Source organism: Sminthopsis crassicaudata, chromosome 4, assembly GCF_048593235.1.
Source record: "Sminthopsis crassicaudata isolate SCR6 chromosome 4, ASM4859323v1, whole genome shotgun sequence".
In the NCBI taxonomy this organism is placed as follows: Eukaryota; Metazoa; Chordata; class Mammalia; order Dasyuromorphia; family Dasyuridae; genus Sminthopsis; species Sminthopsis crassicaudata.
In genome coordinates, this window is record NC_133620.1 from 258,453,239 (window position 1) to 258,468,145 (window position 14,907).

General features: G+C 31.7%; 1 protein-coding gene across 1 annotated transcript in view; it reads left to right on the forward strand.

Annotated features, from left to right (window-relative positions):
* The window catches only part of DST (dystonin), a 570,187-nt gene that overhangs the window by 510,783 nt on the left and 44,497 nt on the right, over positions 1-14,907 (forward strand). The window contains 8 exon segments of the mRNA XM_074310618.1: positions 1,484-1,687; positions 3,429-3,660; positions 4,780-5,006; positions 6,575-6,697; positions 6,831-6,932; positions 9,618-9,719; positions 11,023-11,196; positions 12,101-12,256. Coding sequence (XP_074166719.1) covers positions 1,484-1,687; positions 3,429-3,660; positions 4,780-5,006; positions 6,575-6,697; positions 6,831-6,932; positions 9,618-9,719; positions 11,023-11,196; positions 12,101-12,256 — 1,320 coding nt within the window.

The following is a 14,907-nucleotide window of genomic DNA, read 5'->3' on the forward strand; positions in this document are numbered from 1 at the left end:
TTCTTAGCATTTGTATAGCATAGAGCAATATTATAGGCTTATAAGATTATAAATAAAGAACTGAGTGGAACCTCAGAGAAAAATGACTTGCTCAGTGTCATACAATAGTAACCCTAAGAGATGGGATTTGAGCCCTTTTGAAAATCCAGAGCCAGTGCCATTTTAATAAGTAGTAACTTTCAAGGAGATACTTTAATTTCTTTCAGAACAGAAAATACAGTAGATGCACTCATTATATACACTATGTAATATAGAATTATTGCTATAGAAGGTACATTATGTGTATCTTTCTTTTCCCTGAAAGTAATCTATTCTGTGAGTTCACATATACACATATACTTTTAGTTACAGGAAAATTATGAGATTTTTAAAAGATTTATTTTTGATGCCCATCATTTATTTGTGTGTGGGTAAGTACCTTTTCTCTTTTTCTTAATGGACTTTTCCCCTCTAACAGCGAAGGGGAAGCAGTCTATTTAAATGTTTTAACTCTAGTCGACATGGAATTTTATTCCAGCTTATAATAAAACTGAATGACTTTTTGATGAAAAAGTATACAAAGCCAATATCAAATGAAGTGATTGGGGCTTTTGACAGGACAGCATCTTCTAGTTTCAATCCTGTTTGAATGTGACACATTTTGAATAGAGATTATTTCATTCATTGTTTTTATATCTTTAGAGTCCAGCATCTGGCAATAGGTATTTGTTGTTTGATTCAAAAATCTAATTGCATTATTCCTGGCACATAATATATACTTAAGTACTTGATTATTGAAAGTTCACCATGAATCACATGAGACAGGTTAAAGTATGTAGCTCCTTAGATTCCTTTCTTCCTTTAAATGATATTATTTAATATCCATTCATAGTAATAGCATTTTGTATGAGTGTAGTTATTTTGTTTTCTGTAGAACACCTAACTTTTAGGAACTGTGATCAAGTTCATTGAATATCTAAGAAAACACAGTAGTTTTTTTTTCTTTAAATTTAGCAGTAATTTTTAGAGATATATTCATAGGCATATCATTGAGTTATGCCAGGATGTTAAATTGACCTAATGAATGAGAGGTGGAATTCCAATAATTGACACAATGCCTGCTTTCATTTGTGAGGAGGAGGTTAAGGTCTTGAGAAAAGTAAGAAACTTCTTCCTTCCCTGAAACTTTTGAGTACATATTTTCTTACAACATTTAAAAATGTCAAGGGCAAAAATTTTTAATGGTTTTGGTACAAAGTAGATAACTGGCCTTCCTTATCTCCTTAAGCATTTTATTCTATTTCTAAAAAGGGCTTTCTATTGACTGGGCTTTCCTAAAATTCATTCCCTGACTGGGAGTTATATGAAACCTAATTTATAAAAGGCTTTGTGATGGGAGGGTATTTATTTAGAATGATTTGCCAGTTGGATGTGTTGGAAGTGCAGACAGCTGTATTGTGGAGTGTAAGCCTAAGATACTGATAAGTTCTTTGGTTTGTTATAGCAACTGCGAGAGTTGATTGCTGAACACAAGCCTCATATAGATAAGATGAACAAAACTGGGCCCCAGTTACTGGAATTGAGCCCAGGAGAAGGCTTTTTAATCCAAGAGAAATACATGGCAGCTGATACCCTTTACAGTCAAATTAAAGAAGATGTCAAAAAAAGAGCTGTGGCTTTGGATGAAGCCATTTCCCAATCTACCCAGGTAACTATTTACATTAGAAATGTGATTAAATTCCTTTAAACAGTACAGAATGGAAGTACATCATCCTATAGATTAAGGATAAATTAAAATTTATTCTATTGTATCATCTCCAAATGCTTATATTCTTGGAAATACATGTTTCCTTTATTTCAATATTCATGTTTTTGCTTACTTTCATAGTTAAGAATTATTTTAAGTTACTGGTTTTAGTAGTGTGTGTCTTCAATCATCATCAAAATATTATTTCAAAATCTGTCACTTGTACTTACTGTATTAACTCCTGGAAGAATTTAAATGTCACTTTTTAAAGAACAGAATTCTTATTTTAACAAATAATAATAAAACACAAAGGTTTCACTCATTTGTGAGAAAGTTGGGTGGAAAAAGTGAAATAGGAAATACTTCTTTCAAACTGATATATTTGAAAACATCTATATATATATATATATTATTCTATTTTTGATTTTATATACAATTAGGACATAGTGAAAATATTTTTCTTCAATCATTTATGAGGTTTTAACCCTGAGTAAAACTCCAAACTAATGAATGGTGAAATATAACTGTACTGAATTGTATGTGGTCAAAATTGATACAAAGTATCCCAAATATTTAATGTCAGAAGTGGTTTGTAAATCATAGAGTTCCAAGAACTGATTATGAAAAGATCCTATTCATATCATATATAGACATTAGTGAGCAATTTTTTAGCCTTTTCCAGGTTGGAAGTGCAGAAATGTGGGCATTTCAGCATCTTTTATAAAGATCAAAACTGGACATATGTAAACAATCATATTTAATGAAATACATTTTTATATAATACCAAAACAACCTATTAATAAAATACCACAAAAACTTGTATAGTAGACATAATTTAATGCTGAATTTATTTTATTCCAGAAATTTATCTTGACAGCAAAATAAACAGGTCAATAAATGACTTCCTAGAAAGCATCATATTTTGTCAATTTCCTTAGTTGATTGTAGAAGAGCTTATGATAGTAGAATATAGGTATCAAATTCCTTCTTTCTGGATTATATAATTATATATCATAATTGGGAAAAGTATAACAAAATAAACAAAAATGTAATACAGCATATATGGTGTTAATTTATGAAGTCATTATGTGGACTTCAGGGATTTTTTCTATTTGAGTTTGATACCACTGCCCTAGAATATGTATCCCATTCTCAAAATGGGACAAAAGTAGTGGAAAACGGAGAGTTGCACAATTCGACCGGATACTTCTCAAGAAATTAACTGAGCAAAGGAAAACATATACACCTGATATCTCAGTGTAGCATAAACTTGACCCTAGATTTTGAAGAACACTCAAAAATTCTGATAAGCTTTTGCATTCTGGAAAGACTTTTAAGTCCCAGCAACAAAATGAGATTCCTGCTTAAAGATAATTTAGCACAACATGTAGAGACTTATTTCCACTAGTTTGGCCCATTGTGCAATAGCCATAGTAATACAAACAGACATACACAGGCACTTTTAATTGAATTATGTAGGGTCATTTTCAGAACATATTAAATTACAACTGTAGGGATTCAACTTGAGATATAGCAAATCCATGAAATAAGGATGGTTTGCCTTTGTTAAAGTTATGTTTGACTCATTTTTTTCTTACTTTTTATGTGATCAAGAAAGAACTACAATTGTTTCATATTTAATGTATTCCTTATCATATTCTTTCCATTCAATTTCATTATTTCATGCTCTTTCTTCCAAAAGTTCCATGACAAGATAGATCAGACCCTTGAAAGCTTAAAGCGCATTGTTGAACGACTAAGACAACCGCCTTCAATCTCAGCTGAGGTTGAGAAGATTAAAGAACAAATCAGTGAAAATAAGAATATATCAGTAGATATGGAAAAACTTCAGCCAGTATATGAAACACTCAAACAGCGTGGAGAGGATATGATTGCTCGTTCTGAGGGTACTGACAAAGATCTATCTGCCAAAGGTACTACTTTGTAAAACTTGTTATAATAAAACTCATTTTACAAACAATTTTCTCTTTGGCCATTCAAAAGATTAACAGTCTTTTGCATGGAAAATACTAGCCTTAATATGTTATTATCTTGAAAAGGAGGTTTTGGTGAACATTGGGTCCCTGAACACACACAGTTCCAGGGTTTAAATTCTATCATTGTAAAGTCAGATAATAAATCCCAAGGATTTCTCTCTGTACAAAGACATTGTCTTGATCATGTAAATCATTTGGTTAAAATATGGTGCTAACAAGGTCAAATTTGAAAATTTATTTTCTTGATATAGTCCATATAGCAAAAATTGCCTCAAGTTATATGGTCTGTAGCCATCAAATAAAACTAAATAATTTGCTTATAAATATTACTTTTGGTCAGAAGAAAGAAAAGTTAATCCAGATGACCTGAAACCCTCCCCACAAAAAAATCACACTCCATTTTACCTTTTAAGAAATACATAATGTCAGCAAATTTTATAAGATGGTAAAGATTAGTATATACTAATTAGATGGCTTTTTTGACTTGTGTGGCTAAATCTATCTCAGTTTCAAATAAGCATAGTGGCTTTCTCCTGAAGTGATATAGTACTAGATGTCTATTTGCCCCAACCCTAGCTGTCTTTTCATTTTGATCATATCTTATTCCACCTACTGGCATTTTAGCCAAACTGCTTGACTTGCTGTCCTTCACATAAAACATTTCATTCTCCCTCTGTATTTGCATGTCATCTTCCATACCTGGAATGCACTCATTTCTCAATCTGACTTTTAGTATAGAAATAATAGTTTTCTTCAAAGCTTAGCTCAAGTACCACTTTCTACATGAAACATTTTCTAATCTGTCCTGTATATTAATGCCTCTTCCTTAAAATACATCAGTTTTTTATTGAATTCTGTGACCTAGGTTCTATTGGACCAATTAGGATTCAAGTCCTTGTGGTTTTCCTGGTTCTAGACAATGTTTTAGACATATAGTTTAGTAACTGCTTAATTTGCCAGATTTTTCTTTCACTGTGAACTTAAATAATGTTACTATGGAGTTAAGTCTACAAATTTCTAGCTTATATTTTCAACAAAAATATTTTTCCTCTATAGCTGTTCAGGATAAACTTGATCAAATGATCCTTATATGGGAGGAAATACACACTTTGGCAGAGGAACGGGAGGCTAAACTACTAGATGTAATGGAACTAGCTGAAAAATTCTGGTGTGATCATATGTCATTAGTAGTTACAACTAAAGATACCCAGGATTTCATCCGGGAGCTGGAAGGACCTGGCATTGACCCCTCAGTAGTGAAACAACAACAAGAAGCAGCAGAGGTAAGATAATCATGTGTAAAGTAGGAAGAATTTAGGGTACTGAATTTGAAAGTATTTGAGAAAAAAATTACTTGAACTATGAGTTAATATGGCTAACATTTGTAACCAATATTATAGGTTAATATCAGATATCCCACAGCAATTGATATCACCAACAATTTCAGATTCTGAAAGTGGATATGTTTTACTGTGAAAATGATAAATGCAACATATTCAAGATATTGGATTTTTATTCTCTTCTGTCAGTGTAATTTCGTAGATTTGTTTTTCTTTTATCTGATTGCTAACTTTCTGCAAATACTTATAAACTATAGGATTGTGAATTATAAAAGGAACAACACTCAGCTGTGTAATCCAAGTGTTTCTATGTGTTACATTATTTTTTGAATGTTATGTCATTGAATTCATTCATTTATGAAACTCATACATCTTCAAAAACTCTTGCCCCTTTAAGGCCCTTCCCTCCCTCTGATTAGCAGTTAACAATAGACAAAAGAGAGCTCTTTTTTTTTTTTAAACAATGACCCAGAACAGACATGTTATAATTACCCCTCCCCATTTTTCAGTTCTCTTTCATATATTATATTATGAGCTCTTAAAAGGGAGGGATTTTCTTTTGCCTTTGTAAAACATATACCTAGCACTTAGCCTGAAACATAGTAAGCACTTAATAAATGTTTATTCCCAGACTCACAATTAACTAAAGGCTATCCATATTTGGTTTTCTATATTCCCACTTATACTGTGAATTTTGATTACAATTATATACATATTCATTTATTAAGACAGAAATTTTAAAAATATAGAACATAAGGCAAATAACAAGGAATTAAAACCATGCAACAAATAATTTTACTACATGCCTCTCCTCCTACTTCCCTGTTGTTATTCAACAGGAGCTGTGTAGAGTTCATTCACAGCAGGAAATGAAAAATCATCATTGGAACTAGTATTTCTGTTTAGTTTATCTGTGTAGTGTCAGACTTCAAGAGCCCAAGGATAATGTCTGGGTTATTGGAACAGCAGCAGCATCATACTCATCCAGGCTTTTTGGTTTTGGTGTAATTGAATGATCATTGAAACTCTGGGCATGTTTTGTGAATATTTTCCCCCCCTCATCATTAACAACTTCTAAGTCCATATGGCACACCAGAGCTCAAGTAACAGCTATCATTTACTTCTATTGTCTCCTGTTCCTCTGGTTCAAATCTTCCCAAGTTCCCTCTATCTCAAGAACACATCTAACTTCCTACAAGCATGTGTTGCTAATGCTCCCATCTAGCCAAGATGTTGCCATATGTTTCTTTTTGCATATGCTTGTGAGGGTTCAAGGGCCTCTTGTTCACTTTAAATATTTCCATTCAATTTGATTGTACTTTAGGAGAGTGCTTTGCACAGGCTTATGTGGGATAAAGTTTCTCTAACACTAGAATCAACTCATGTTACTTTAATCTCATGTACTTTAATAAAAAAAAGTTCTTATATATGTCAGTCTCTATTGAAAAATTATGTATCTATCACTCTTCAGCAAGGCCTTGAAATTCAGGGTTTAACATTTCTCTTTGTAGGTGATAAGAGAAGAAATAGATGGATTGCAAGAAGAGCTTGATATGGTTGTGAACCTTGGTTCTGAACTGATAGCTGCCTGTGGAGAACCTGATAAACCTATTGTCAACAAGAGTATTGATGAGGTATCACACTTGGCACATTTTCTGTTCTTATATTAGACTATTTTTGGAATGTATGCTGAAAACACCTTTGGATAAAATTTTTGATATCTGCAGATATTAAAAATATGGCTAAAACCATTTCATTATATTGTAGTTGAATTCAGCCTGGGATTCTCTAAACAAAGCATGGAAGGAGCGGGTGGACAGATTGGATGATGCAATGCAGACTGCTGTGCAGTACCAAGATGGACTTCAGGTAAAGTAATTGAAAGCACATCTGCTAAGCCTCAGCTGTGGGGAATCCAATTTGTTTAACCAAAGATCATCATGCTGGCATAGCCTATGTGTGTCTCTGTCTGTCTGTCTACAGGAAGAGGTGTTACTGTGCTTGTTTCTATTGCTTTATTCCATTAGCTTTCTGCCTTTGAGCAGCTATGTTTTGACAGTTTAAATACAAAATTCAGTTTGCATTTTGACATGCACACCTATACATACACAATTAAATTTATTTATAGGATATATATTTTTTAATAATAAAAATGCCTTCTTACAGTAGTGTTTGGAAATGTAGTTTGATATCAGATAAGAAGTCCGGAAATTAGTCCTTTTTTTTTTTTTTTTTTTAAAGTTGGGCAAAGTAAAATGCAATGAGTAAATAATATCTAAATAAATAATAATGTTAAAGTAAATTACAGGTGAGGGCATTTGATGTCAAAAGGAGTGACTTTTGTGCATTAAAATATATCGTCTTCTGTTATTTAAAATCTAAATTTGTTAGATTTGTAATTTTTTAAAGCATTATTTTTGTTTTTCCTACAGGAACATAACTGTTTAACTAGGTCCTTGGTTTCTTTGTTTTAGGGAACTCCTAGTGGGAAATTCTTTCTGTTTTAATGCAGGCTATACCTGTTTTGAAATATAGTCTTAAAAGAGTAGCCTGGTGCATGAGAAGTTAAGTGACTTGTCAAGGATCACACACCGTATGTTGTCAGAGATGAGCCTTGAATCTAGGTCTTGCTAATGCTTAAGACCCACAGATATATACACAGATCTATATTTTGGTTATTTTTTGCACATTTCATGATTCCTCATTCATTTTTGGTAGCTAGTTCCAAATCATTTCCTTATTTAGAAATTTTTCCATGTAATTTCTAAACAGCTTTCTTGAGGCCCATATCCACATTTTACTATCCTTTACTTCATGTGATTTCCTGACAGTTTGTCAATAATTTTGAAAAAAAAATTAGGAAAATTCCATGAATGCTATGAATAGTTAACTCTGGCTCAGTACAAATGAAGCTACTGACAGAGGTTTCATCTCCTTTTTCAATTGTTGTAGCCTATTTCTTTTTGTTTGTAACAAAAAGGAAGTTTGGGTATGCACTCTGGGATAGAGTGTATAAATTACACAGTGTGCAATAAAACAATATGATTTTAAAAACTCCCTAAATGACTTCTTCGTGTATAGCATTGTTCTAGGACCTGGAGGAGATATCAGGCCTTACATTATTAAAGACTAATGAATTGATAGTAAAATTTGTCACTAAAGGGCATTTTGCCTAGAGAATAAAGTTAAACAAAAAGTTAAAACAACTGTACAACAAATGAGTATGGTCCTAATAAAAACAATGTACAATATGTATAGAGAAGAGAAGGGGATGATTAAAAAAGATATTGCACAAATGGAATTAATAAGCCCAGTAAATGTTTATATTTGAATTATGAGGGAGAAGATAGAAAAAACCAAGATGAACATGAAAGACTCAGGGATGAGAAATAATAATAATAAGAATATTAAACTAAGAAAAATATTATGACCTTGGTTTTAGGTATACTGAGTTTGACATGCCAAAGGGATCAAGGTAAATATTTGATTGATAGAGGTAGATTTATGTTTAAAGGAATCACTGATGATCTTTGAGAAAGCAATTTCAGTAGTGTGGCAGTGTCAAAAGTCAGCTTGCAAAGGATTGAGATAGTCAAAAAGAGACATTGGATATTGACAACTTTTTTCAAGATATTTAGGAATAAAGGAAAGGAGAAAGATGGCATCATAACTGGATAGGCTAAAGGGGCCAAGAAAAGATATATTTTTTAAGACTGAACATCTGGATGACTTAGCATTGTTTTAGGCATATGGAAAAAGCCAATAAAAAATAACCATGACTAATGTAATTTTTTGCCAACTTTGTTAAAAGTGCAGATTTCTCTTATTTTAATTTGCCACTCATAATAGCACTTGAGTCTATTCTTCTGTTAAGTGTTTATATGAGTGAGAAAGAAAAAGGAAAAAAAAGGGATTTTGAGGTGCTATTTGTTGCAATTCAATTGCAATTAATCTTGTTTATATGTGCTAGATTTTGACATTATCCGATAATAAATGTGAACTGTAACTGTTATGGAGCACGATTTTTTTCCTGTGTTATTTAAATTTATTAATAAAACTCTTGCTCATGTGAAAAATGCCTTTTTCAGCTTTCTGTTAACTATAAAAATTAACTTTAAACATATTTCAACAAACTGCTCTTGAAATAGACAAGTGCTGTAAAATACCTTGTAGGTCTTCCTTTTTTTATGTTGGATTTGTAAAAGTTTCTGTTTTTAAAATTTTTGCATTTCAAAAGAAGCTCTTTATTGGATATGTTTTAGTAACAAACTTTCAATTAAAATGATACATACTATAGATACAAAACACTGATTTCCTCCATTTCACAGTTTATAGTCATAATCACTTAAATGTATTAGCATTCTTAATTTAATAATTGTTGATTAAAAGAATTTTAAATAAACTTTTTATAGAACTTGTTATTAAAGGACTTTTCCTCATTTAGTAGTAATCTTAGTAAATCTATGGTTAAACTTCTTAATAATTAATGGTAGCACCCAATGTTGTACCAGTTTCACATGCACCTTGACAATGTATGTGCAATGTATTTTTCAGGCAATATTTGATTGGGTGGATATTGCTGGTGGTAAATTGGCTTCGATGTCACCCATTGGAACTGATCTGGAAACTGTGAAGCAACAAATTGATGAACTCAAGGTATGATTTAATCTTAATTAATTGTTAAATGGTACAAATTAGAGGGTGTTGTTTTTTTTTAATTTTCCAGACTTATGAAGGTGATGGAGAAAATGTTGATAGTTCAGATAAGTTTAAAAGTGTGTTGTAGAAATATGTGAATTCTGCCCTTCCCCCAAAGAATTCATTAAACATTTACCAACATGCCCCTGCTTGTTAAATTAATTTCTTTTAGTCAATTGGTATATTAGTAGTTGATTTGGAGGAGGTGGGGTTCTAAAGTAGTGCTTGTGTTAATAATAATAATGCTGCCCTTTCCCACCCCCAGTCACTATGATCATTTTTTTCTAATCTATTGCTTTAGTGACTTTAAATATCTTTTTTGAGAGGGGGATTGGGCAGATTCAGCTAAATGTTTCTTAGAGATTAGTTTCAAAAGGAGGACAACTCTTTTAATTTTTGCTCCTCCCAAATACACAGCACACAATTTTCAATAAAGTACAAAGGATTTCAGTAATAATTTTTAAAACGTGAATATTCTAGCAGGGAATTGTACTACAAAATGATTTTAATATGAATATAAAATTTGGATTTTTCACTTTAGATTAAATTATTTAATTTCAAATATTATTAATGTTTCTGTAGTGATATGCCAAATGCATGATTTTTCAGGAACAGTTAAATGGATGTAAGAAATATTACTTTTGTGGATGATTTTTGATTTTTAATCTATTTCTTGCTAAACAAGGAAGAACATTTAGAGCTATTCCCCCTAAATTCAAACTAATAGGCTAATACAATAAATTATCGAGAAGTTATTTCCCTTACACAGCTGACATTTTGTTAATCTGGTGGTTGCAAAAATTTTAAATTAGGAACATGTCACCATCAAAAGTACTTTGATATTTCTCAACAGAAAGCTCAGTAAAATAAAATTATAATGTATCATTCCTGAAGGATGATACATAAATGTATGTGAATAAATATAATTGAAAGAAATATTCTCACTTTGTAAAGAACAACATTGGAATGTTGAAATAGGGAATGAAAACAGCAGTTTGTCTATTATTTTAAAAATATAGGATGAGGAGGACAAGTACCAGATTCTTTCAGTATATACATTTTGTCATGTCTTAAAATATTTCTCCTTACTGTCTTTCAAAAAATAATTTTAAAAGGGTATTGTATGCACAGATAATATTTAGCCTACAGGAGAAGTTTGTTATGTTACTCTTTGCTTTTTAAAACCTAAATTATACTATATCATTATAGTATAATAAAGCTGTTGTGTTTTATGTTTATTTCTACATTCTTTTTATAATAGCAATTTAAATCAGAGGCCTATCAGCAGCAAATAGAAATGGAAAGACTAAATCATCAAGCAGATCTCTTACTGAAGAAAGTTACAGAAGAGAGTGATAAACACACTGTCCAAGATCCTTTGATGGAACTCAAATTGATTTGGGACAGCTTAGATGAGCGTATTATCAATCGACAGGTAAAAATACAAATACGTTTTTATGTGTATGTGTGTGTCTATAAATCTTGGGAAAATTTAATTCTGTTTTCTCTACTTATAACAGGTTTATTATGTTCAAATCAAGGAACATTTAACAGGTTTTTTTGTAGTCTCTTCCCCTCTTCCACTTCCACCCCTTCTCCCAAGATATTGGATAAATTATAGTTTAGCATTCTTAAGAAGAATCCGGATGACAGTTAAAGAGGATGGATTGTTATCTGCATCATTACTGGGAATGTTTACATTATTACAATCTAAATATAGAAGCATAGTATGTCTTAATTTTCTTCCTGCCTAGATCTTTTTTTTTCAAAAGCCATCTAAGTATTAAATTTATTTATGTTGACATGATTGTCTCTCTACCCTTCTTGTTTCATTTAAATTCTTAAATACATAAGTAATAATTATTTTTAACTAACAGAAATAATAATCAAAATTTTAAATTGAATATACTAAAGATTTATTTTGTTCAAGTTACCTCCATAGATTTATCTTCATAGATATACCCAAGTAGTATGTTAACTTCTATTGTAGAAACAAATATTGTAGATAAATGGGTGGTGAAGTGGCTCAAGTGTCAAGAAGACCTGAGTTCAAATTCATCCTCATATATACCCACAAGCTATTAATTGGTTAAGCCAATTAACTTCTGTTTGCCTTAATTCTTCAACTGCAAAATGAGTAGAATACTGGCAGTTATCTCCCAGGGTTGTTAGGATAAAATGAGATAGCATTTGCTAAGTGTTTAGCATAGGTGTCTATCTAGTAGGTGCTACTTTAAATGCTAGTTGGATATTATTTCTTAAGTTAAAATTGTTTTGTAATATAAATAAATCATGTAGATTTCATCATTGATTTATTTTCTTTTTCTTTTTTCCTAAAGCATAAACTTGAGGGTGCTCTTTTAGCTCTGGGACAGTTCCAACATGCTCTCGATGAGTTAATGACATGGCTAACACATACCGAAGATTTGCTAAATGAACAGAAACCAGTTGGTGGAGATCCTAAAGCCATTGAAATTGAACTTGCCAAGCATCATGTAAGCAAATGTTTTAAATGATTGGCACATTTTATATTAAGGATTATTTAGAAGCATAATGTAATTATGCTAATTTCAACAATTAATGTCAAAATAAAGAAAAGAATACAGCTATACAAAATATGCCCATGGGTTATTTGCTATATTTATATGAGTTTTCTATTCATTTTTAAAATTTAAACACAGGGTCAGTAAGAGGTTATATTGAAGTCAAAAAAGTCAAGAAAATTAAGTTTCTCTTTATGTAGCTCATGGTTGATTTTTTTTTCTCCATTTGGATCAATGTCAGTTAAAAGGAATTAGATGACTCCTGATATTCACCAATTTCTTAGATTTTCGTACTTGGATGAAGTGTTTTCTTTAGGTAAGGCTCCTGAATTCTATTCTTTGTGAAAATGAACTTGGTTATTCAGTAGGACAACCTTTCTCTCCATTGATTAAGGTTATGAATATTCATTTCGCTTCTAGTAAGCTTCTAGCCTTTGGACATTTTGATACATGCATCAGGAGATGCCTATTTTGACAAATACTGTTCTCCTTCCAAATGATCTCAGAAGGCTGCTGCTCTTCTTTTAAAACTTTCCACTCTATTCTTCCTCCAGATGTGTATTGTCTGACTATAAAGGCTCTGGCTCTCTGTATATGGGGTACTATTACGATGATCTCTTGTGAAAGTACAGAGAAATCATTTCATGTTTGGCTTTTGCCAAAAGTTCACAACAGCCTTTCTTGGCATACAAACATCAAAAACTTTGTTTATTTTTTGAAACCATCTGAGTTTTAAAAATAGCTTTCTCATTTACTTGGTATTATATTTTCCACTTGTTTCTTGATAAAATATGCCATTTGTCCTATTAGGAAATACCAACCAGAACTTAGGTGGTGGTGATATTTTTTCTGTTTTAAAAAGAAAAAGAACACCATCAAATGGGTATTTGTGTATATATATATATATATATAATATAATTTTTTATTATTTATTATATATAAAAATATATACAATATAATGACATTATTAATTATGTATGTTTTAAACATATATAAATATAAAATATATAAATGCCTAATTTATTAATGTACCTTAAATAAAAAAATAGATGGCATTAGTAGATAGAATTCCAGGCCTGGAATAAGGAAGATTCATCATCTTGTTCAATTCTGATCTCAGACACCTACTAGCCGTGTGATCTTGGGCAAGTAACTTAATTCTATTTACCTCAGGTTCCTCATTTGTAAAATGCACTGAAGAAGGAAATGGCAAACCATTATAATGTTTTTGCCAAGAAAATTCTCATGGGGTCATAGAGCCAGATCTGACTGAAAATAACTGAACAACAACAACGGCTGTCCCTCTGCATTTCTTTTCCAAACATTAAATCTCATTTCCTTTCCATCATCATTTAAAGACATGTCCAGGAATACACTATTAAGGTGATGATTGATTAGTTTTAGAAAGGATATTAGTGATCACCAAAAGTTATCATAGTTTAGTTTTAACATAATTTGTTTTGTTTTGTTTTATTGATAAAATAACCACATAATCAGTGGCATAATTTAGAATGGCATAATGAGATTCCAGATGACAATAAAAATCATTCATGTTTTTGGACTACATGGAAAAATGTTTTTTTTTAAATAATAGTTAGGTGGATTTAGAAGTACTTGAATGATCAGATATAACAGTAATAAAAGAGTTATTAATTTGGAGGATATTCTATAGAAAGATACTCTGGAGAGTTGTCCCCAGCTTTTAATATTTAGCCTTTTATTAGTGACTTGGATAGCTTGACATATTTATAGATGATATAAAGCTAGGAATAATTGCTAATGCTGTTTTCTGCCATCTCTGATTTCTTGCAAAGGAACTCCTCTCTATGAATACTATCCACTCTTATCTTCCTTAGTAGATTGTTTTTACTGTCAGATAGTCATTCTCTCTGTCTCTTCCTTCCTCCCTCTCCTTTCTTTCCTTCTTGTTCTCTCTCTACCCTACTCTTTCTCTTAATTCTTTATTTCCTTATCTACTTTCTCCTTCCTTGCTGACTATAAATACATATGTATGCCATCTACTCCCATCTTCCCCAGTAGATTGCCCTCTTTATTACTGTCTCTGTCCTTTTCCTTCTCTACCCTTCCCTCTCTGTCCCCCTTTTCTTTCTCTTATGTTTATATTTCCCTATCTATTTACTTCTGCCATGCTCCCTATATTTCTCCTCACTTGGTTTAATCATTCCTGTTGTGGTGTGATATATCTCTTCCCCTTTATCATTAAATTTCTTGAGAAAACCATCTACATCAGATGTCTCACTTCCTCTCCGAGTCTCACAGTCTTCTGAACCTTCTGATATATGGCTTTCATGTTATTCAACTTAACCTTCCCTTTACAAAGTTAGTGAAGATCTCTTTAAGTTTCCAACTGTAATGACCTTTTTTCCAGTGCTCCCCCTTGACTTCTCTGCAGCATTCTTCAGTGTTGATCATCTCTTTCTGGATATTCTTTCCTCTCTAGGTTTTGTTACTTTTCTCTTGGTTCTCATTCTGTCTAGCCTTTATTGGTACATCCAAGAAAGTTACTCCCACTCACCGTGGGTGCTCTCCAAGCCTTTGTTTTGGCAACTCTTCTCTTTGTATCATCTAGCTTGGTGAGCTCA